The sequence below is a fragment of the Aquarana catesbeiana genome, linkage group LG05 (assembly GCF_042186555.1).
Source record: "Aquarana catesbeiana isolate 2022-GZ linkage group LG05, ASM4218655v1, whole genome shotgun sequence".
Classification (NCBI taxonomy): domain Eukaryota; kingdom Metazoa; phylum Chordata; class Amphibia; order Anura; family Ranidae; genus Aquarana; species Aquarana catesbeiana.
The window spans coordinates 259,741,086-259,766,128 of record NC_133328.1 but is presented as its reverse complement, the minus strand read 5'-3'; the positions used below and the strand labels follow the sequence as shown (position 1 = coordinate 259,766,128).

The window sequence follows — 25,043 nt, the reverse complement described above, 5'->3', positions numbered from 1 at the left end:
TAAAATAGTCAGGTTCATTTTTAACCCAGTTGCTTTCCAAACACTCAGCTGCTGTACCAGCATTCAGAGGGGAGAAGGGGTATGGGCATGTGCATTTTGCTGTGTGTTTCCTGTGGTAGGTGGGAAGAGCCTCTCTCTCGGTAAGCCGTTCTGGAAGATTCCTGGAAAGTGAGTTGACAGGTGGTAATTTTTGTTTTTCGAACAACTCTTAAACGTCTCATGGTTTTCTAAATATTACATTAGAAATGGTACACCCAGATCGGTAACGCTCACACCGATGTTACGATCATAACGAACTTGTTTGGAATGTATTTTACTGCTGTGCATACTTGGTGCTAAAACCTAACCACTTAGAGCTTAGGCTGGATGACTAATGCATCATACCACAGGTCATGCACGTCGCTGCCTTTTTCCACAAGGAAATTTTGACACAGGATGGTCTGTATCCAGGTTGTAGCATATCATACCTCAAGACACACTTGTATTCTGTATCTTTATCTCTATCTCTGTACTTTACAAGTACTCCGCAGGGGGGGGGGGGGGATCCTCACTTGTAGTACCATATTTTCCGGCATATAAGACTACTTTTTATACTGAAAAACATCCCTCAAAAATCGGGGGTTAACTTATACGCTGGTATAAAATGTGCAAGCTGGCCCAAAACTAACCTCCCTAAACTGTCAGCCCGCTGGATGTGCATTAATACTGTATGTAGCTTCGGCTACATACAATATACCATGCTGAGCCAATAACGGCCAGCGATGTATTCTATTAATGAATACAAAGCCTGCTCGGATTGCCTGAGAGTCAGAGAGGCAGGGGCTGATGTTACAACCTCTGCCAATCAGAGCAGGCTTTGTAGTCATTAATGAATACAACGCTTGCTGTGATTGGCTCAGCGCGATATACTGTATGTTGCTAAACCTACTATACATACAGTATTACCGCACATCCAGCGGGCTGACAGACTAGTTGGAAGGGGGTCGTCTTTTATAGGCCAAAACCAAAGTTTTAACTGGAGAATTAGGGGGTTGTCTTATACGCCCGGTCGCCTTATACGCCAGCAAATACGGTATTATGGTGCAACTCAAGAATAAAGGAGCTGCTGCAAGAGCTAAAGTAAAAAACAGAAGGCGCTTCTAAGTGCAGTATTAGTATTTATTCATAAAAAGCGGTTAAAAACACTTACAATGTAGTAGTTCAAATGAGCATCTCAACCAGCGTAATAGGCATCCTGTAGAGTCCTTTGCTTCTAGGGGGAGGGAGAGCTGGCCCACAGCTGTGACAGGAGAGGGAGAAACTAGGAAGCAAGATAGCCGATGGACTTCCACAATCACGCTGGAACGTATAGGCCGGAGCTGACGTCAAGGGGGGAGTAACACTTTTGGGAGCATTAGCAATTTGTTCCTTCATCAGTTGTCTTAATAAGCGAATTGCTCATGCTCCAAAACACGTTACCGCAGGAACACTTCATAGTACCTATCCTTGCATCTGCAGTTGCCTATATATCAGGCACACAGCAGGTTCTTCATCTAAATAGGAATTTTTGCGTCCATGGCACAAATCCTCAGACAGGTGACAGCATTGCTACAGCCAGTTCTGTGTGGAGATGAACTCTGCCAGGCTCCTCTCCTGGCCTGCCCACTCCCCCTTGGCTCTTGATTCTACAATGCCTGCCGTTGCAGAGTCAAGCATGGTACAGGAGAACTAGGAAAATGTCTTAGTAAGGATCTCTCTCCCAGGCCCCACGCTATAAATGCACAATCTAACAGTCTATGGGAAGGTGGTGCTCAACCCACAAAACTCCAAGTACATCTGTGCTGCGGTCAAACTGCAGTGCAGCAGTGTGAAACCAGCCTAAGCAGATGTGAATGGAAGGTTTGATAGCAATCTGAAAAGTCAATGAAATCCATTTACAATATTCGCTTCAATTTTTTTTATTTTGATCATTAAACTACTTCCCGCCCGGCCTATAGCAGAATGACGGCCGGGCGGTGGTTCAGTTATCCTGACTGGGCGTCATATGACGCCCTGCAGGATAACGGCCGCCGTGCGCCCGTGAGGGGCGTGGATAGCAGCGATCGAAGATGCACTGTGTCAGTCTGACACACCGCTACACCGATCTTGGTAAAGAGCCTCAAGCGGAGGCTCTTTGCCACGTGATCAGCCGTGTCCAATCACGGCTGATCACGATGTAAACAGGAAAAGCCGTTGTTTGGCTTTTCCTCACACGCGTCTGACAGACTCGAGTAGAGGAGAGCCGATCGGCGGCTCTCCTGACGGGGGGGGTCTGCGCTGATTGTTTATCAGCACAGCCCCCCCTCAGATGTCCAGAGTAGACCACCATGGCCATCCACATATTAAAAAAAATGCCCAGTACACAAATGGGCACTGACTGGCACCGTTACAGAAATAAAATAAGTGATACCCAGCAATGCCACCTACCAGCGTCCCTCAGTGCCCACCAGTGCAGCCATGTCGGTGCCCGTCGGTGCAGCCATGTCGGTGCAGCTATATCACGTTTCATGAGCATGCGCGATAAAAAAGGAGCACGACTTGCCTTACTATCATAGCGCGCATGCTCATGAAACGCGTCCATTAGTGCTGACGTCATCCCCCTGCTGCTATCCCAGCCTTGAGTTCCAAGCTTTGTTCTGACCCTCGAGTTCCTCCACAGCAGCCGGCATTCATCCGCAACGGAGTGACACTCTTACAGACAGCGTCGGAGCGACATAGACTGATGGAGCAGCTAGTAGGGGTGGCACCTGGACTTATCCATGATATGGTCATGATACATCACCTAAATGTGAGTGCATAAACTGTTTGCTAAATTTAAAGTTACAAACGTCTACTCTTAGAGACGCCTCTCTCCTTGTGTTTTTTGTTGCTCAACTAAGACTAAGGGCCCTTTCACACAGGGGTAGGGGCGGGTCGGCGGTAAAGTGCCGCTATTGTAGGCGTCGCTTTACCATCGGTATTTGGCTGCTAGCGGGGTGGTTTTAACCCCCGCTAGCGGCCGAGAAAGGGTTAAAAACTGGAGGCGCTTTGCCGGCGGTATAGCCGCGCTGTCCCATTGACTTCAATGGGCAGGAGCGGTATATACTCCACTCCTTCACCGGTCCAAAGATGCTGCTAGCAGGACTTTTTTTACCGTCCTGCTAGCGCACCGCTCCAGTGTGAAAGCCCTCGGGGCTTTCACACTGGAGACAAAGCATCAGCACTTTCGGGTCGGTTTGCAGGCGCTATTATTAGCGCAATAGCGCCTGCAAACCACCCCAGTGTGAAAGGGCCATAAGCTTTCTGTAATTGTGCCGATGTATGTTGCGCACCTGCAAATGTAAGTGCACCTTGCTTTTAATTTTATATTTTTGTATGGTTCCATGCGAGTCCCCCTTTCTGTAATATTTATGTGCAGTATGCTCTGAACCTACAGCTGTTCTATGGAGTAGAAGTGGAGACGAGCCTTGCCTTTATTGTGCACTCTATATACTACAGACTTTTCTGGTAGGTGATATCTGTCCAGAGGGTTGATCGCAAGATCACTGAAGTCGATTACATTAAGGTGAATGGAGCACAATTGAAATATCAATTTTGGATGGAGCGCATCTCTTTTTTTACATTTTGAATGGAACCTTATTTGCACTAGCATTTATTCATCATTGTGGCTGGAGCATTAGACCGGGTTCACACTGCTTCGACACAAGTGGACGCCCTGCGACTTCATGTCTGATTTCCATAGGATCAGACCCTACCAGGCCCTTTGAGTCTGGTATGAATCTTGCGTTGGAACCCCACATCAAATAATAAAGGTGTACTGTCCCCTCAGAATCCATACCAGACCCTTATCCGAGCATGCAGGTCAGGAGGGTGGGCGCACGCGACGACTTTGTTATGTCCTTTTTATTTCAAATACCAAAAGAACAAAAAAATAGACATTTTAGCTCTTGCAGAAAAAAACAGCAAATATAATATTTAAATATTATCTCTGCTTATAGAGTTTTTTTTTTTTTATTTTTACCAAAACCACAAAAACAAGGGGAGGAATAGGGAAGGAGAATGAAAAAAGAGGGATAAATGCCAATGGCGCTGCGTTCTATTCCAGGTCTGGGATTATAAATAACAAGAGTATTGAACTTCTATTGCACCGAGTCTATCCAAACATTATATATATCTCGATATAGAGAGCTCTCTCTCGCTCTCTCTCGCTCATATATATATATATAATATAAATATTCTCTCTCTACGGGTGAAAGAGGACATCCCTGTCGTGTGCCATTACTAAGTTTAAATGATTCGCTGAGTGAGCCATTTACCCTTCTAGCGAACGGAGATGCATAAAGAGCAAAAATGCGATAAAGCATCTTTGGGCCAAAACCCATAAACTTCAGAGTTGTCCTTTAAATAGTCCCAGTCAACGCTGTCAAATGCTTTTTCAGTGGTAGAGAGTAACAGTGTGGGCTCAGAACACCTGACATTTGTCACGGACTTTGTCCATTACTTCTTATCTTGCCTCACGTCGTGGGATAAAACCTGTTTGATCTGGGTTAATCCAGCGCGGGAGCAGCGGAAGTAATCTATTAGCCAATATCTTAGAATAAAGTTTTACATCGAGTAAAGAAATGGGTTGGTAACTCCCACAACATGTTACATTTTTTCCTGGTTTTGGGAGAACAATAATATACGCTGTTAATGATTCCGGGTGAAATCCTGCTGCCCCTGCAATGGAATTGGCATATAGAGTCAAATGGGGTAGTAATATACGCTGGAACTTTTTTATAATATGTAATGGTGTATCCGTCTGGACCTAGTGCTTTACCTAGGGGCATAGATTTTAAAACCGTATTAAATTCTTCTTAGAAATTAGTTTCTAACATTTTAATAGTATTCACGGGGAGTTTAGGTAACCCTGCCTTTTTAAAATACTGTATCATTTTTTTTTTTTTACATTTTTCTTCTGGGGGAATATGTCATACCATCCACTTTTACATTGTAAAGATCTTTTATAAAACATGCAGAAAGCTTCCGCAATACATGTAGTGGTGTGTACTAAATCTCCCGAGGCAGATCGCATTTTTGTTATATAATTTCCAGGTTTTTTTTCTTTTAAAGAACGTGCCAACCTCTTACACAGTTTATTCCCCCATTCATATAATCGTTGTGAAATAACCTGATTTCGTCTTTTCTGGTCTAAAGCCAATAAAGATTTTAGTTCTTCACGTTTCTGCATTAAGTTCATCAATACTGCTTTATGTAAAGACAATTTATGTGCCTTCTCCAGATCAGCTACCTGTTGTAATAATTCAGTCACTTTCCGCTGTTGCTCTTTCTTCTTCCTTGCTCCACGCTCAATAAATCTTCCTCGAATATAAGCTTTATGTGCTTCCCAAATCAATGACTTAGGAAGATTAGTAGGAGATTGATCATTAAAATATTGAACTATAGAGGAGAGGTCATCTACATCTACTGGATCGAAGAGGAGTAAATCATTAAGTTTCTAATTATACTGCCACTTAGGTACATTTGGGAAATTTTAAACATATGGACAGGGGAGCATGATCTGAAAAGGAAATGGCACCTATAGAGGCGGATTGTAACATCAGGAGGTGATAATGATCTATAAAAATATTATCTATCCTAGAATATGATTCATGAGTTTTGGAATAATATGAATAATCCCTTGTCTTCGATTAGTTGTACCTCATGCAAGCTTTTTTTTTTTTTTTTAATGTATGCTAAACGCTTACAAGGGATATAGGTATGACCATGAGACCTATCCATTATGGGATTAAGCGGCATATTAATATCTCATATTCTAAAAAGCACCATAGCAAAATCCCTTAATTTAGTTAATACTTGTGAAAGGAATATTGGTTGATGTATATTTGGACAATACACATTAACCAATGTGCAGGGTACCTCTGAGAAGCAAATATCTCCCATGGTTATCGGATATCATTTGTTCTAAGTTAAAGTTAACATTCCCATTCAAACCAATAGCAACACCCTTTGCTTTAATGGTGTCTGAAAGACTGTAATACCAAGTGGGGTACCAGGTTGAATGTGGTTCCTGTAAAAATACTATAGAACTTCCTTCCCGTCCATTACTCAAAAAAGTTGGTGACATTTGCCTTGGATGTATTTAAACCCCTCATATTTGTATGAAGTCAATCTAAGTAATGCCATAGAAATACCGATAAATCGCCCCCAGTCTGGGCCAATCGCAGGCAAAAAAAAGGGAAGGGATTGCATTATAATACGAACAGAACGTATTAAAACGGGACTATTCCAGAATAGCTGTAGGTCCTGTGAGGGTCAGATGACTGAGGTACCCAGGCATGTCCATAAAGGCTCTGCCTCCATCCAGGACCTCGATCTCCCAAACCACAATGTGAGGTAGGGGGGATCCCCGGGTAAACACAGGGACATGCTCTTAAAATGGGAGGGATGAGGGTGTCTCTCCACCGAGGATTAAATAATAAAAATGGCATGCAAAAAAGAAAGAAAAGGTGGGGAAGATATGCAGATCTTATGCAAACAAACTCATACCTATTTACCTTCAAACAGATCACCAAGTAAATCACTGGTTTCAAAATACCAATATTCAACAGCGATTGACATTATCAGCATTATCAACATTTATCATATGATCTTAACATTTTAGTCAGTCTCAGGTCCTTATCATGAACCATTGCCAAAAAAAGTCGCAAAAAAAATAGAACTTTTTGCAGGTATTGTACAAAAAATCTCATGCCTTCAATTCAATTTAAATGAATCAATCCCTAGACAGATCACTGATTTCAAAGTACCAATATTCAGCAGTAATTGACATTACCGGCAATATCAACATTTATCATTACATGAGGTATGATCTTAACTTTTTAGTCAATCTCGGGACCTAATCGTGAACCATTGCCAAAAAAAGGGGGCGGAGGGAGGAAATATGCAGGCATTGTACAAACAAACTCATACCTTCAATTCAATTTAAATGGATCCCTAGGCAGATCACAGAAGACTTGGAGGTCTCCGTATTCTATGTATCCGATCCAACCAAATTTGTTTAGTATCCTCTTGCTACAAAATAGTGTTAAACATTTAATAGGCAGGTCTTCATTACTGATGGTCTCAGGAATACCTCACATGCGTATATTATTCCTTCTACTCCTGGTTTCTAATTCTTCAATTTTGTATGTCAATGCTCTATTCACTAGTGCCATTTGTGTCACCCGCTCCTGGAGCTCCTTAATAGGCGTCTATTGGGAATCTTGCTGTGTCTGTTTCATCTATTCGACTAAGGATATGAGAAAGATCTGTTCTAACAGCAATTAAATTTTCTTTACTGGATCTCTCTAAGCTTTGAAACATACCTGACAGCTCTTGCTTAAAATCCATTATTAATGATATACCTGTACTCTGTGCGGCAGGTCCATCCGGGATCAGATCCAGAAAGTGAATTTCGTAACTCCCGCTAGGTAGAGGCAGATGGCGGGGAGGCAGAGCGGCTTGAGCAACTTGAATGATTGGCGTGGGGTATATGCTGATGTTTAGTATGCTTCATGAAGACTGGCTCCCTCCGCCGCAAGGTACCTTGTAATTGGCCCGGAGATCGTGTGCTTTCCAGCTGCATCTCTCCCGGTGTTTCCCCTTAAATGTTTGATCTCCTTGAAATGGGAAGTTGTCGAGCGGGTCGACATTACTGTTCTGATCATGACCGTCTGTGGCAGGGCTTCAGCAGCAACTCAGATCTCAGAGAGCTTAAACACGTCCTCTCACCCTAAATACTTATTGCTCTGATCAGGGCCATCTGTAAAAGGAGCTCAGAGCTTAGACACTTCATCTCTCCATTTTTCACTTTGTTACGTCCTGACAAAGCTCCGGCGGGTCAGAAACGAAACTGGAGGGAAGGCCCCCCGTGTTGCCGCACTACTACTTCTTCTTTCTTTTTTTTTTTTTTCTTTTTTTTTTTTCTTTTTTTTTTTCTATTTTTTTATCTTTTCTTTACCTGTACCTGCCTGGATTATCTGGACTCCCTGGGACTGAGTAGCACACAGTGAGAGCAGCTATCAGTGTCAGTGCGATCCTACTATATGGTTATATAGTCTGAGATTGCAAGTAGGAACTGACAGTTGTGGATACTTATACTCTGGAGAGCAGCTGAGATGTTACAGCAGAGAGTGGATATTGGATGGACTGAGGACCGGGAGTACCATGGATATCCTAGACCCTAGGTGATGTTAATGGTCTCATCGGCTGCATGTGGAGACAGATTGCAGGTCTGACCTTAAACACTGGAGAGTGTTAATTTTATTACATTTTGCTGGATTCGATGGTTTGCTCCTGCTACATTTCTATCAAAGCTCTATTCCGGTCCCCACAGTATTGGCTTTTAACTGCCTCTTGATATCAATAGCGGATGCTTACATCTAGTGGATATAGCTATATACTCTCACATGGCTATAGAGTAGCTTATGGGTGTATTACATCTTCCCAGGATATGAATGTTTTACCTTTCTCCTTACTACAGTTCATTGTCTCCATATGGCCGGCCGTACATGGTCTCCTCTGCATATTGCATTGTTTTTTGTTTGTTTTATACATTTTGGTATGTGGAACTGTATATATATATCTACCACACAATTTTATTTTTATTTTTTTCAATAGGATCCTCTGGGCTACATTCTAGCTTTTACCTTGCAGAGTTCTATTCTAGCACCTCATTCACCCATTGTGGTTTTAATGTGAGGTCCCGGCTCTTCAGGGTACAGGCAGGTTATTTTTACTTGTCTCATGTTCATTTTGTTTTGTGCAGGCAGATGGGCAGGGAGAAGGGGGCTCTGTGGGAGAATGACACCAATTCCCAGCGTGGGGATTTATTATTGGGTAGGGTTATTTAGGGAGGGCAATTTACTGTTTAGGGTTGCTATTATGTAGTGGGGTATAAATGAGAGGTCATGTAATTGGGGGAAGGGGACGCAATAGTCTTTTGGTCCGGATACTGTTTTTTTGCATTTTATATGCTAATAAACTTTTGTAGAGGTAACTTTAGTGTGTTTTAATCTTTTCTTCTTTTTGATTTTAATGCAAAAACGTATATAAAATAATTTTCTCAAAAAAACTGCATTTGAAAAATTGCTGCGCAAATACTGTGTGACATTAAAAATTGCAAAACCCACCAATTTATTCTCTAAGGCCTTTGCTTTAAAAAAATGTATGTTTACGGGTTCTATGAAATATTATAGCAAAAAATACATATGTAAACAAAAAGTGGCAGAAAAGGCCTAGGGGTCAAGTGTTTAAGCAAGAAAAAAAAAAAACATACTTCTTAATGTGATACCTATATAAGCATGGTTATAAAAACTACAAATGCGCTTAATAAGCAAACCATTATTTTAAAAAAGCTGTTGTGTACCTTTTTGTTCCCTTCCGCTCCATTCTGCAGTAGTTTTGTTAATTTGGAACCCCTGATAAATATTAGGATGGGGATTGCCTAATTTAATTTCCTAGACGTTTAGGGGTAGATTTAGTAAAACTGGAGAGTGCAAAATCTGGTGCAGCTGTGCATTGAAACCAATCGGCTTCCAGGTTTTTTTTTTTTTTTGGCAAAGCTTAAAACTGAACTCCAACTTTCTATTCACTAGAACTAAATGGAATGATCAATCCCAGCGTAGATCATATCTGTGTACCATGTTGCTCTGTTGTCTGCAGATCCCATGATTTTCTGAGTTTGGTTGTAGCTTTTTACCATGTGACACTCAGAGCCTGCAAATAGACTGTCCCTTCCACAGCCACTTCCTGCAGCAACTAGAGCATAAAACACACCCCTCTGTAGTCTTTCAGACTCTGTAAATGATGCAACTTCCTTCGCAGTTCTGATCGTGGGATTGAATACATCCTAATTGGCATTCAGTCCCATCCAGGCACACCTACAGAAAAGTCCAAGTCTGCCTCACAGATCACAACATTCTTCAGGAAGGAAACCCCTTCATACACAGCCTGTTCCGAAAGCTAGCTGTGCATGATTGAATGGTTCACAATTAGGATTCAATCCTGCCCAGTTAAATATGCCGACAAGTGTGAACAGGGAGAGTCCCATCCTCCCCAGAGCCCTGCTCTCTCTAAAATGATTAATTTACATATGAAGGAAACCCCTTCAGAATAACTTCTCATAGCCTTCCCTCTGTAGTCTTGCAGAGAGCCATTTATTATTTGGCATGCTGCAAGACCGGAATGACAGGAGGAGGTATGACACATTTACACCTTTCATCACCCACATGAAGGCCCAGAAACAGCCACAGTAACCCTGGACCCACCCACATCAGCTCCCATAACTGGTACTGGTGATGCCTATAGCCCGACATAAAACTACAGCGGCTCAAAGGATCATGGGACATGCTTGAAGGCTGGCCGCAGGCTGGCCTGCATTTGTAGGAGGAGTCTGAGGACTATATATCCTCCCCCCTCCTCCATCAGATCCTTGTTGGCTCGTTTCTGGGTTGCCGACCCACCTCACTTCCGGGTCCTTGCTGAGCGACGGTCGGCTGCTACAGTGGTGGCAGTTCCTCTCGGTGCTCACGCGGGGCAGTCCGCCCACCCACCTTCTTATCACCCTGATCCACGCTTCTCCCTTAATGCGGGGGGAGGCCCGCCAGCTCCTATCTGCTGTGCAGTTCTGGCTCCACGTGGGGGCTGCCCGCCCAGTGCTCACGCCGGGGGGGCTTGGTTCTCTGCCACCCACTGCTATCCCTGTGATCATCATGCTCCAAGCGGTCTCCCGCCCGTTTCTCCCGGTTTTCCGCGGGCGGGTGATTTGGCCACCCGCCAGCTCCAGCTGCTGTACAGATCTGGCTCCACGAGGGGGCCGCCCGCCCGCTTCTCCCGGTTGTTCATGCCGGGGGAGGGGTGATTCGGCCACCAGCTATCTGCTGTGTAGTTCTGGCTCCACGTGGGGGCCACCCACCCGTTGTTATCCCCTGGTCTCGCGGGGGGGAAATAATCGGCTGCCCTCCTGCTTGTCTCCCTGTGCTCATCCGATTCGAAGGGGGTCGCCCGCCCGCTTCTCCCGGTGCCCATGCCGGGGGGGGGGTGGGCTGCCCGCCTGCTTCTCTCTCCCTGCATATCGGCATCGCTGCTGAATAGCCAGAGGGTATCAGACCAGTCACAGCCGCATGGAACGGCCAGATGTGGGGTGAACGGACAGGCAAGGTTTGTAGTAGATGTACATGCTGCAGAATTGTTTGGTTTTAGTTCATGACCAATCATCTCATCAGGTCACATTCTTGTAAGCAGGGCTTGGCATACCTGGGAGGCTGATAAGACATAGGGGGACGCTACCACATGATACACTGCTTGCTTTTATTTTTTATTTTGTCTTTGACCACCCAGGATTCATGTGGGCCCATCAAGCATCAGAACAGAAGGGGGTGGAGGTGCACAGTCCTACATGTCTAGGTGAATCTCTCGCCAGCTCACCTCTCATGATGCAGATCCGGTTTCGCGAGGGGGCCACGTGCACGCTTCTCCCAATGCTTACGAGGGGGGGGGGATAGCGCCCGCTCACGCAACTCTCTCATTGCACTAATATATAGTTGCCGTTGAATCCATCCTGCAGGTATATACTTTTTGGTATTGAGATCTGATGCATTCGCAGCTGACGGCCGTAGAAGTTTCCTTGGCACTTCATCAAACAGGTTTGTTTTTCACCTTCAAGCTTTTGGTAAGTTTTCTGGGGTAACTGTCTGCTAGCATATGACCTCCCCATGCTTGGGCTAGGCTGCTAATTGCAGCTCTTGAACACATATCCTCAGGTTTGGTAGCTTCCATGATCATCCAGGGGAGAGGGGGTGCTGACCAGCAGGTTCATTGGTCAGCACTTCGTGAGGTCTGTTTGTGGTATGTCTTCCTGCAAGCTGTAGGGGTCATTCAGGACAGTACTAGTAAGGGGAGCTGGTTGGTGGGTCCAGCTCCACTACTGTGGTCGGTTCCAGTTTCCTTGCCCGTGTTCCTGTCATAGTATGTTCGGTCACAGCATGTTCTGTTGCAGCGGTTCTGTACACAGGTCTGCCATAGTAGGTTGTCACAACAGCCAGCGGTCCTGTCACAGCGGTTCCGCTTAGCAGGTTCAGTCATAGCGGTTTCAGTCATAGGATTTCGGTCATAGCGTTTCAGTCACAGCTTTCAGCCATGGCGTTTTGTCTCTGCATTTTCAGTCTCTGCGTTTTTTCAGTCGTGTTCTGTCACAATGGGTGCTGTCCTAGCGTGGTCGGTCTCAGCATGTCAAATCGGAGCATTCCTGTACAGCGTGTTCTGTTGGAGGGCTTTCTTAGCATATCGCTGTAAGCTATCACTGTCGCAGCAGGCACTGTCACAGGTGTTCAGTCAGTGTCCCAGTCGCCGCGTGTTTTGTCATAGCTGGTGTGGTCACAGCGTGGTCCAGTCATTGCATGGTACAGGCAGAGCGGGTCCAGCCAGTGGTCCTGTTATAGCATGTTCTGTCATAAGCGGTTCTTGTCAGCATGGTCTGCGTTTCTGTCATAGCGGTCATGTACAGCATGTTCTGTCATAGCTTGACGGTGCCGTACAGCCACAGCTTACACTAATAGCCATTTCATCTTCGTTGTTTCATGTCATCGCACCTTTTTTCGTTCAGTGTTCTTCGTTCACCTGGGTTAGTTAGCAGTGCTCACATCTCATGATTTGTCACGTCTACAGATCCGTATGGGCTGAGGTTTCGTTTCTAATGCATGTTCACCACAATCTCCTCGCTCATGTACCATTCATCTTCCACTGCACGTTCATTTCATTACGCTTGTATGTCTACCCACCACAGTCTGTGGGTTCACTAGCGTTCACGTTCACCTTTACTACCACCCACCACGGTCTGTGGGTACCTCAGCCCTGCGTGTTCGTTTTTAATTACCTGTCTTGGCGCTACAGGTTGCTCGGGCTCGTTCACTGCATACACTAGGGTGGTGGTGTCATTAGGTTCACATTCATGCGCTGTTGGTCTTGTCATTTCTGCACCTACATCCTCATACTTGTCAGGTACGTGGGGGTGTTGGTTGCGTGTTTCGGCAGCGACAATTCGCATTCTTCGCTCAACGCCGCATGGGGGTTCAGTGCATGGCAGCACCCCATCATTAAGGGGTGGGCCCTTACCAAACTCATGGCTGGGTTTTATCACTGATGTACCTCTTTCCCGGCCTCTGCGGGGGGGGGGGGGCATTACTTTTATAGGTTGTTATAACAAACTCCGTCCCAACCTCTTCCATCCACCTGCACAGTACATGTTTCCATGCATGATTCTTCAACCCAGATTCATGCGGTACTTAATGCGCTCTCAGCGTCCATGCTACATTGTTAGAATGGAGGGAGGGGTTCATAGCCCGCTCGGCTAGTACGGAAGTGCCAGCTGCGATCCCGTCTCCTGCTCTTCTCAGGGCGCCGGCAGGAGATGTTGGATTTTCTTCACAGTGGCGTGTGGAACTGGGGGCAAGCCTGGTCATAGGTGATCGGCCTGGCCTATGGTTCTTTATTCAGAGTTCTCTGTGGGCTTCTACCAAGGGTGGGAAGGTTCTTAGGTTATGTCTCTGGCTTTCGCTGCATATTGCCTCATCTGCCAATACTATCTAATATCCTTCAGGTGACCAGCATATCAGGCCCCCACAAACTCCTGTCAGTCTGTTGTGTGTTTTGTTTTTTTTTGTTTTTTGCAGCTCACCCTCAGGGATGCTCTGGCACGGCTACCAGTGAACAGTTAGGTTCTGTGTTGTCAGACTCCTGTCTCCTAACCTTGGCGCGGTTCCCATTTAGTGTTCTAGGCAGTCCCCCTTTTACTTCGCTTACATTTCCCCATAATTAGAATAGATGGTCAGCCAGGGGTTGGTGGTCTTATTACCATACCACAGTACAGTGTCAGATTCAAGTACATGTCCTCTACAATATTCCTCTGGTCAGCGCTTTCTTCCTTTTCCCCATGCGTCCTCTCACTACTACAGTTCATTCTCATGTCCAGGTTTCTTTCCAGTCAGGCTCATGTCCTTTACCCCTTTCTGGATATTCGTCAGGATCGGCGGCAACTTAGTAGGTCCCGACGGGGTCCCTTCTTTTATCAGGTTCTTGGGGTGCTGGAGATCCTCCTGTTTAGCAGTTACGCAACCCCCTTTTCATAGCCATCGGGGCATTCGCTATTTTCTGGACTGATGGTTGCTGGCTAGGGGTGCAACAGATCTAAAAACTCACGGTTCGGATCGTTCCTCGGATCAGAGTCACAGATCGGATAATTTTTCGGATCAGCAAAAAAAAATCTCCCCACTGTAATAGCCACATCATCTCCCCCACCGTAATAGCCACGTCATCTCCCCCACCGTAATAGCCACGTCATCTCCCCCACCGTAATAGCCACGTCATCTCCCCCACCGTAATAGCCACGTCATCTCCCCCACCGTAATAGCCACGTCATCTCCCCCACCGTATACAGTATAGGAAGACTAGTGTTTAGTCTTACCTTACCAGAATAGAAGCTGGTGTAACAACATATTCGGCGACCCATCGCAGTTTGCTACGGAAGTGACGTTCCGTCTCCGCCATCTTGCTACACCCCACACTCGTCCACACTAAGGATACACTAAGAAGGGGGAAAGCGGAGTTTTGCATTTTACGCATATTTATAACAGTAAAGTCAGTTTATATAGTGAAATACAGTACTTAGAACTCTGACTGCTTAGATGCTGAATTTTAAAAGCAGCGAACTTCTGTCAGATTAGCAAACCTGTGAGATGAGCAGGGCTGACGCTGCTTTTAAATATCAAGATCAAAGTAGTCAGACTGAATTGTAAGTCCTGTATTTCACTATATAAACTGACTTTACTGTAATAAATAAGTGTAAAATGCAAAACTCCGGTGGGTGTAACATGTCCGCTTTCCCCCTTCTTAGTCTATCCTTAGTGTAGACGAGTGTGGGGTGTAGCAAGATGGCGGCGACAGGACATCGCTTCCGTAGCAAACTGCGATGGGTCGCTGAATATGTCGTTACACCGGCCAGAGGGGTGATGACGTCAGCTCGCCGGCGCTGGGTTTTTCAAGATGGCCGCCACTCCGGGGCTAGGCCGAAGGCTTTTCCTAAGGCGGAGGCAGCGGAGTGCGTGGTGTGCCGATCCGAACAGGTTGACCCGTTCGGATCACGGATCTGTGACGATTCCTTGCTGGCCCTTCATTTTAGTTTCACATCACACCTACTTTGTGTCCCTCTTTGCCCTCTTTTAGGCATACTGACCAGCCAGGCCAAGGAACACCTCAGGTCTTGGTAGTTAGGACTATCGCATTTCCAATTGAAGACTCCACAAGTTAGAAGGCTGGCTGCAGGCTACCCTGCATTTGTAGGAGTCTGAGGGCTATATATCCCTCCTCCATCAGATCCTTGTTGGCTCATTCTGGGTTCCCACCCACCCGTTTCCCCCCCCCACACCCGTTCCCCCCCCCCCACCCCACTCTTTCATCATTTCATTTTCATTTCCATTTCATACTTATTCAGGATATGCCCCCTTTTAGGCATACTGACCGGCCAGGCCAAGGCGCACCTCAGGTCTTGGTAGTTAGGACTATCGCATTTTCAAGTATAGACTCTGACTACAAATAGTATCAGGACAGGAAAAGAAAGGAAACCGCCAGTCAGAAAACTTTGATATTCACCCAGGAGGAGTGGCATCAGACAACTGCTACAGCTAAAGGGGGTAAGATATACACAAACTGACACTGGGGTTGTAATTGATTTACATGCACCATGCATCTTTTTTGGGGAGGAAAAGGTAGACCTTTTAATTGAACAAGGAATTGGGACTTCAAATTAAGCATGCAGGTGTAAAGGTTCAGATTTATTGGAGATTATTAATAACTTCTACACCTGCGTGCTTTAAAGTCTCAATACCTTGCCCCCCTTTTCTCATTTAGATAGGGATGGAGGCAATTGACCTTGGTCACTGTCTCATTTAAAGTCCCAATGTTCTCCTTTTTTCTTTAATTGAACAAGCTGAATTTAAAAGCAATTTGGCTACCATGCACAGCTGCACCAAATTTTTCAGTCTAGTTTTAGTAAGTCAACCCCTTTTGTGTCTCATGCTTATGCTTCAGTGTCCACGCAGTGTTGCAGCCAGGTAATGTTGCAACACTAAGGCCCTTTGGTGACATTGTTTTGCCTATGCATATTTGGTGCTGTCTAACCTGTAATAACACTAACTGGAGTCTAAATTTCTTTTTCCCCACTCCACCTTTTGTAGATAAAAGACACTGGTGCAAATCTAGCCATATGTCAGTGGGGTTTTGATGATGAAGCAAACCATTTATTGTTACAGAATGAGCTACCTGCAGTTCGCTGGGTTGGTGGTCCTGAAATAGAGGTAAGAAGTGTAATCTATACCTAAATTCAGCACTGACTTTAGAATAAAACAATTTTTTAATTTTGATGTGTTTCCTTTCAGTTAATAGCTATTGCCACTGGAGGTCGTATTGTTCCACGATTCTGTGAATTAACAGCTGAGAAGCTTGGATTTGCTGGTATAGTTAAAGAAATCTCCTTTGGAACAACAAAAGATAAAATGCTTGTTATAGAACAATGTAAAAATTCAAGAGCTGTGACAATTTTTATCAGAGGAGGAAATAAGATGGTGAGTATAACTTGCAGTTCCATGGGATGACTTTTTTTTTTTTTCTTTTTTTTTCTTCTCTGCAGTTTATTTACATACTGAATAGAATAACAGAATCATGTGTTAGAAAAACCCTTGTTCAATAACACATTAAATTAACAACAACCACATGCTGTGGCAAAGCTTCCTAAAATGTTAGTTGACTGCAGATGTCGGATCATGGAACTGCTGCACAGGGTGAATTTTTCTCTTTACTGGTGTTACATTTGAGCTCATCCCAAATGCATTATACCACACTCTGTGTCCAGCAAAGTGTTGCAGATAAAACTGGGATTATTCAGACAAACCTTTTCTGGTCATCAACAGCCTAGTGCTGATTCTAAGCCCAATAAAATGTTTTGATCACTATCATCTGAGAGGTAACCATGGAGAGGTGCACAGCTGTAAAGCCCTAAGTGTAAAACATTAGTTTTAATCCTTTCACTGCCAGGTCTGTACAGCGTACAGACCTACAGCACTGATTTTAGCTGGCCAGGTCCGTACGCCATACAGACCTGCATTCCTCTGCTATAAGCTCATGGTAACTTCAGTGACCATAAACTTGAAGCAGAATTGTTCAGCAAATGCTGCTGGAAAAACTGATAGGTCTGATCAGTGGCTTATAAGCCACTGATCAGAGCGCTTCACCTAAAATGTGGTTCCCATCGCTGCTTCTACGCTGCTACGTATCTACCTGTGTACAGCAGCCCCCCCAAGCTCCCCCTAATACCTGAGCCCCCTCTCGATCCAGAAATGTCCACAAGAGCCTTGCCTCTCCGAGGACTCGTGCAAAACCATTGCACAGATCAGGCAAGTATAACATGTTTTTTTGTTTTTTTTAAAAAGGCTTTAATATCGCTTTAACTCAACACAGGTTAAGCCTATATATATAGATATATAGATATATAGATATATATAGATATATATATAGATATCTATAGATATATAGATATATATCTATAGATAGTAGGAATCGAGCAGTAACATTTTGTAAAATTTGGTGTTTGTATCTGCTAATAATTTTAGGGTATTTTTCGCAAAAAATATTAAACATTTGCACATACAGTGCCTTGCAAAAGTATTCACGCCCTTGGCATTTTTCGTGCTTTGTTGCCTCGCAACCTGGAATTTAACATGGATTGTTTGAGGATTTGCATAATTTAGTTTACAGAACATGCCCACAACTTTGAAGATATTATTATTATTATTTTTTTTTATTGTGAAACAAACAACAAATAGAACAAAATAACAGAAAACTTCAATGTGCATAACTATTTACCCCCCTAAAGTCAATACTTTGTAGAGCCACCTTTTGCGGCTATCGCCACCTTTTGCTTTGGATAAGTCTCCTATGAGCTTACTACTGGGATTTTTGCCCATTCCTCCTTGCAAAACTGCTCCAGCTCCAAGTTGGATGCTTTGTGCTTGTTTACAGCCATCTTTAAGTCTGACTACAGATTTTCTATTGGATTGAGATCTGGGCTTTGACTTGGCCATTCCAACACATTCACATTTTTCCCCTTAAACCGCTCAAGTGTTGCTTTTAGCAGTGTGTTTGGGGTCATTGTCCTGCTGGAAGGTGAACCTGTGTCCTTGCCTCAAATCACACACAGAGTGGTACAGGTTTTGCTCAAGAATATCCCTGTATTTAGCACCAACCATCTTTCCCTCAACTCTGACCAGTTTCCCAGTTCCGACTGCTGAAAAACACCCCCACAGCATGATGCTGCCACCACCATGTTTCACTGTGGAGATGGTGTTCTTTAGGTGATGTGATGTGTTGGGTTTGCGCCAGACATAGCGTTTTCTTTGGCAAAAACGTTAAATTTTAGTTTCTTCAGACCTGAGCACCTTCCTCCATACATTTTGGGAGTCTCCCACATGCCTTTTTTCGCAAACTCAAAACGTGCCTTTTTGTTTTTTGCTAAAAAGTAGTGGCTTTCTTCTGGCCACTCTGCCATAAAGCCCAATTCTATGGAGGCTTATTGTTGTCCTATGTACAGATGCTCCAGTCTCTGCTGTGGAACTCTGAAGCTCCTCCAGGGTTCGAGAGAAAAGGGAAGAAGGGGCGCATCAGCTAAGGCTTAGGCTAAGCTCTGATGAAGAAGGGATGTCCCCTTCGAAACGCGTCAGCTGGTAGTGATGCTTGTGCGTTCCTCCACGACCCTTGGAAGGTATCGCTCGTCCTAGATCGCATGCTGTCAGTCGGTGCATATTCACGTTGTGCCTTCTATGATTGCTTGTGAGTTATTTCCTTTTTACCATTTTATTCAATAAATATTTTTATAAAAGATAATGCACAAGGCTGGTGCGCCCCTTCTTCCCTTTTCTCTTGTCTACTAAGATTCCCTGTCCTTGAGGACAGCAAGGCCTGTGTCTTTGTACTTTCTGTCTGGTGAACCACTTGTGCGCAAGAGTCGTTTTTCTTCTTTTTGCTCCTCCGGGGTTACCTTAGGTCTCTGTGCTGCCTCTCTGATTAATGCCCTCCTTGCCCGGTCCATGAGTTTTGGTGTGCGGCCGTCTCTTGGCAGGTTTGCTGTTGTACCAAGTTCTTTCCATTTGGTTATGATAGATTATATGGTGCTCCTAGGTATCATTAAAGATTTGGATATTTTTTATAACCTAACCCTGACCTGTACTTCTCAACAACATTGTCCCTTGTTAGGAGAGTTCCCTGGTCTTCATGGCAGTGTTTGGTTAGTGGTGCCTCTTGCTTAGTTGTTGCAGCCTCTGGGGCCTTTCAAAAAGGTGTGTATCTGTAATGACAGATCAATTGACACTTAGATTGCACATAGGTGGACATCATTTCACAAATTATGTGACTTCTGAAGGCAATTGGTTGCACCAGAGCTTTTTATGGGCTTCATAACAAAGGGGGTACATACGCACATGCCAATTATCAGTTTTTTATTTCTGAAAAATAGTTTTGTGTATATATTTTTCTAATTTTACTTCACCAACTTAGACTATTGTGTTCTGCTCCATCACCTATAATTCAGATTTTAAAAAATTGAACTAAAGGCTGCAATGTAACAAAATAGGTAAAAAGCCAAGGGGGGTGAATACTTTTGCAAGACATTTTATATCATGGAGCCTTAAACATTAGGAGCACCTGTTTTATTCTACAGGCCATGTGCTTTCAGAAAATGTATAAACCATACCGTAAAACCTAAGTGAAAACTTAAAACCTCCCAGATTTTTTTTTTTTTTAATTTGCATATTTACTTTTTTGCGCACATTGAATTTTCACCATTTCGCAAAAAGGTGCAATTTAATATTTAAAAACAAGTTAAGCTTTTATGTTTAGCAGAAATTTTGTAAAACTTGCGTTTTTATCTGCTAATAATATCCGCTAATCTTTACCTGCTGGTTTATATTCCATTAGGTGAATGGACACTGGTAGACCAAAGGTGTTCAGACAGGAAGTGATCCCCTATATAACCCTTCCCATACAGGAAGTACTTTAGTTTTTTTTTACCAGTGTTTGCAAGGTAGATGACACGGTTTATTTGAGCTCTCTGAGCTCCAGGTCTCTAGTCCCACAAACTAGATTTCAAAAATGAATCAAGTGATTGACCGGATCCATTTGACACAGGCTTTTGTGCTTCGATAAATGATACCCGAGCCTCGCAAAGAAGACTCAAGCTCCTGCGAGGTTTTTGCCTGTAACGTGGCCTCCAGGCACTAGACCCTACGGAGTGGAAATCCTGGACACTACAGCGCTAAGGCATTTCATGCAGGGTGCTGTACAGGTCCAAGGGAGTGGACCCTAAACATAAAAAGTGTAGCGCTGTAAACCTCAAAACAAATTTTAAATGAAACACACCAAATACAGTGTATGTGAAACTGATATCACAGACTTATGATGTATCCTTTGGAATACAAAGTGAAGCAAAGTGAAGTGCTATAAGCTAAAACAGATATGTAATATAACAAAAAATGTGAAAATTATTAAATATTAATAAAAATAAAAACAAAAGTAAAATTCAAAAAAAGTCCAGTGGGATTAACACCTTAAAGTTCTTTTGTAAAAAAAAGTCCATAAATGTTGATTGTAGAAATGAAAAGTGAAGGAAAAACCACCACCAAGGGCCAGTGGAGGCTTACCAGAGGCAAGAGATCAAAATCCTCCCAAATTTTCCAATAAGAGGGATCAGGTAGGTAAATGGAAATGTAGAAAAACCACAGGTGAACAGAAGAGCTATAAATAGTGCAGGAGCCGTCACCGAAGGCGTCAAGAGGCTTACCAGAACTTATTGACTTGAAAAGACATACGTCATACAAGTCAAAAAGTCTTAATGACCAACCGGTCTGGATAATTCGTCTCTTCAGATGTCTTCAATAGTTAAAAAAATGGAAATGGCGATACGACTTCCACAATATTCTGGCTTGGCTACATAATCACTGCAGTCTTTGCTTCTGCATAAGGGCTGATAAGCAAAGATTGCAGTGATTATGTAGCCAAGCCAGAATATTGTGGAAGTCGTATCGCCATTTCCATTTTTCTAACTATTGAAGACATCTGAAGAGACTAATTATCCAGATCGGTTGGTCATTAAGCCTTTTTGACTTGTATGACGTATGCCTTTTCAAGTCAATAAGTTCTGGTAAGCCTCTTGACGCCTTTGGTGACGGCTCCTGCACTATTTATAGCTCTTCTGTTCATCTGTGGTTTTTCTACATTTCCATTTACCTACCTGATCCAGTTGATCCCTCTTATTGGAAAATTTGGGAGGATTTTGATCTCTTGCCTCTGGTAAGCCTCCACTGGCCCTTGGTGGTGGTTTTTCCTTCACTTTTCATTTCTACAATCAACATTTATGGACTTTTTTACAAAAGAACTTTAAGGTGTTAATCCCACTGGACTTTTTTTGAATTTTACTTTTGTTTTTATTTTCACTAATATTTAATAATCAAATTTTTTGGTATATTGCACATCTGTTTTAGCTTATAGCACTTCACTTTGCTTCACTTTGCTTCACTTTGTATTCCAAAGGATACATCATAAGTCTATGATATCAGTTTTATATACATTGTATTTGGTGTGTTTCATTTAAAATTTGTTTTGAGGTTTATAGCGCTACACTTTATGGTCTTTTGCCTTGGGTCTATAGGTGTGTTGGCTGCTATTTGCTTCCATCCTTTAGCGCAGTGCTGTATCTAAAGAAAAACTTTTTAGTGGACCCTAAACATGAAAGGGTACCCAGTCCTTGAAGGTCCAAGTGACATGAACGCCCTTAGCTTCTAAGTGGCCCTGTGCCTGGACGGGTAAGTGAAAACCCTTTATTTTATTTTTGTGGGGTGTCCCAGTGATTGTAACAATCAGTCAAGCTAGCTGAAGGCTGGACACCTGTGTGCGGTGACCATACGGGGGAGTTATGGGCTAGCTGGGTGTTTGCAAAGTGTACCCTTTTTTTTTGCCTGTTTTTTACCTGTAATGCAGGACGGTGCACAGTTTCGCCTTGGTTTGCCATGGCGCACGTGCATTCTCAAGAGCGCCGTTGGGCTCAGCAGTTTGGTGGCCATGGCGCACGCGGCTTCGCCGCACATGCGCCGTAGCCTTTATCTGGGTGCACAAAGATTTGCGTAGTACGTGAATAAGTCACGCCCGTTCGCCGGGACCACGCGCGCACACACGCATAGAACGTTCTGGCACACACCCAGTTTATTTAACCACTTGCTGCCCGCCCTATAGCAAAATGACGGCGGCAAAGTGGTTGTGTTATCCTGACCAGACGTCGTTTGACGTCTTTCAGGTTAACAAGCCGCTGCGCACCATCGGGGGGCGAGCATCACAGCAATCATCGTTGCGGTGTCAGTCTGACGAACCGCAACTCGGATCTAGGTAGAGTCTCTGACGGAGACTCTTTACCACATGATCAGCCACATCCAATCAGTGTAAACAAGAAGAGCCGTTGACGCAAGTAGAGGTGAGCCGATTGGCTGCTCCTCTGACGGGGGGGGTCTGTGCTGATTATCAGCGCAGGATGCCCACACTGGACCACAAGGGACACCACCCATGGCCACAATGGATGCCTGTCAGTGCCCACAATAATGCCTGCCCACCCGTTCCGCCGCTCGGTGCCCACTACAAGTGGCAGTTTCTCAGACTGGGGAGTGACCCTAGATGGGCTCACAGCTCAAGGGAAATGGTCAGGGACAGAGCAGGCCCTGCCCATCAACTTCCTAGAATTACGGGCAGTACATCTGGCCCTATGGTCCTAGACAGAGCTGCAGGACTGCCCCATCAGGGTACAGTCCGACAATGCCACGGCAGTGGCCTATATGAACCACCAAGGCGGTACCAGGAGAAGTTCAGCTCTAAAGGAGGTGAACTACATACTTGCCTGGGCAGAGGGACATGTGCCAATGATATCGGCAGTCCAAATCCTGGGTTATGAGAACTGGAAGGGAGATTATCAGTCGGCTGCAGATATGCCCGGAGGAATGGTCCCTACACCCAGAGGTGTTCAGGAAATTTGCCAACGTTTGGGATGGCCAGAGATCAACCTACTGGCATCCAGGTTCAACAACAAGCTACACAGCAGTTTGTCTTGAACAAGATATCCTCTTGCAAATGGAGCCAGTACTCCCTGGTTTATGCTTTCCCTCCGATCCCTCTCCTTCCACATTTGTTGCGCAGGATTCAGAGAGGGGGTTTCAGCCATTCTGGTGGTATCAGCCTGGTTCCCGTAGATTGTGAGACTGACAATAGACAGGCCATGGATGCTTCCACGTCGCCCCAAACTACTGTCTCAAGATTCTATATTCCACCCCAATTTACAGTCTCTTAATTTGATGGCATAATTATTGAAGACAGGGTGTTAAAGGATTGTGGCATCTCGGGACTAGTGGTGTCTACTCTAGTAAATGCTAGAAATGCTGTTACTAGTAAGATTTATCATAAGGTCTGGAAGACTTGTATTGCTTGGTGTGAAGCCAGAAAATGGCATCCTCGGAAATATGTGATTGGGAGAATTCTCTTTTCTACAGTCAGCTGTGGAAATCAAATTTTGGCTTTGAGTACAATTGGAGGTCAGGTCTCGGCCCTATCAGTATTCTTCCAAAGGCCTTTAGGCTCCCTTTCACTGATCTGAACCTTTATGCAAGGGGCAACTCGCTTGCTTCCCCCCATTAGGTCACCTGTGTGTCCTTGGGACTTGAACTTGGTGCTGTCTGTGTTACAAAAACAACCACGCCAAGACAAACACATCTGCAAGGCTTCACTACCAGACACCCTCTTCCCTCCCATTTTAAGAACACGTCCCTGTGTTTACCCGTGGATCCCCCCTACCTCACATTGTGGTTTGGGAGATCGAGGTCCTGGATGGAGGCAGAGCCTTTATGGACATGCCTGGGTACCTCGGTCATGAGCGTGGGTACTGAAGGGGAAACGGGAGTAATTTTCAATTTACTAGGAGCGATCTTATTTTTAAGATTAGGGGCTCTGCGGTAAGTGACGCATGGATGGTTAGGAAGAGTGGGGTTGAGGTGGGGGTCCTGTAGGATGTCCCAATGCTTGGACAAAATCCTTTCCATCTTTTTCTGCTTGGAGTGGAAGGTGGTGATAAATCGCATAGAACAATCTTTGGAAGGTTTGTTTTGTGTCGGGTTTTCCATGAAGATATAGTTCATAGGCTTCTTCCACTAAACTCTCTGGATATTCTTTCTCTAAAAATTAGTTTTTTAGATGGACACTTAATTCAATGTAATCGGCATCTTTTTGTGCAATTTTGTCTCAGGCGACAAAATTGGCCTTTTGGGATATTTTTAACCCATGGAGGGTAATGACAACTTTTAAAATGCAGATATGAGTTGCCAGCTGTGGGTTTGATATGATTCTTGGCGTATATTTCATGGCCATCATGTCGAAGCTCCAAGTCTAAGAAAGCTAGGGAGGTCTGATTGCTTTCATGTGTGAATGATAGTCCATAGGTGTTGTCATTACAATATGCAATGAATGAGTTGATGAGATCTGAAGAGCCATCCCAAATGATGATGATGTCATCAATGTATCTTCCAAAAAAATATGATGTTGGCAGAGAACAGATTATTGTGATGGATATATTGATTTTCCCAAAACCCCATGGCCAAATTGGCGTACAAGGGGGCAAAATTGGCCCCCATCGCTGTTCCTTGTAGCTGTAGATAGAAGGCTCTGTTGAATGTGACGTAATTATGCGTTAAACAAAATGTAGTGGCTTCTATGATGAAGGTGGCTTGACGGGGGTTGATCCCTAATGGCCATGGATGTATGTCCTCTGTGTTCTTCTCTGGGTACGCTGGATGTAGTCCGGCCTCCAATTGATATACATAACAGGTCTGTTTTTGTATTTTTTTACATTCCTGAGCATTTGCGGTTTATATCAT

The 25,043-nt window shown here is 44.2% G+C and overlaps 1 protein-coding gene across 1 annotated transcript in view; it reads left to right on the top strand.

Moving 5' to 3' along the window:
* CCT5 (chaperonin containing TCP1 subunit 5) overlaps nucleotides 1-25,043 on the top strand; it is a gene marked incomplete in the record, with an annotated part of 162,464 nt that overhangs the window by 96,943 nt on the left and 40,478 nt on the right. Inside the window, 2 exon segments of the mRNA XM_073630730.1 lie at nucleotides 16,269-16,388; nucleotides 16,470-16,655. Coding sequence (XP_073486831.1) covers nucleotides 16,269-16,388; nucleotides 16,470-16,655 — 306 coding nt within the window.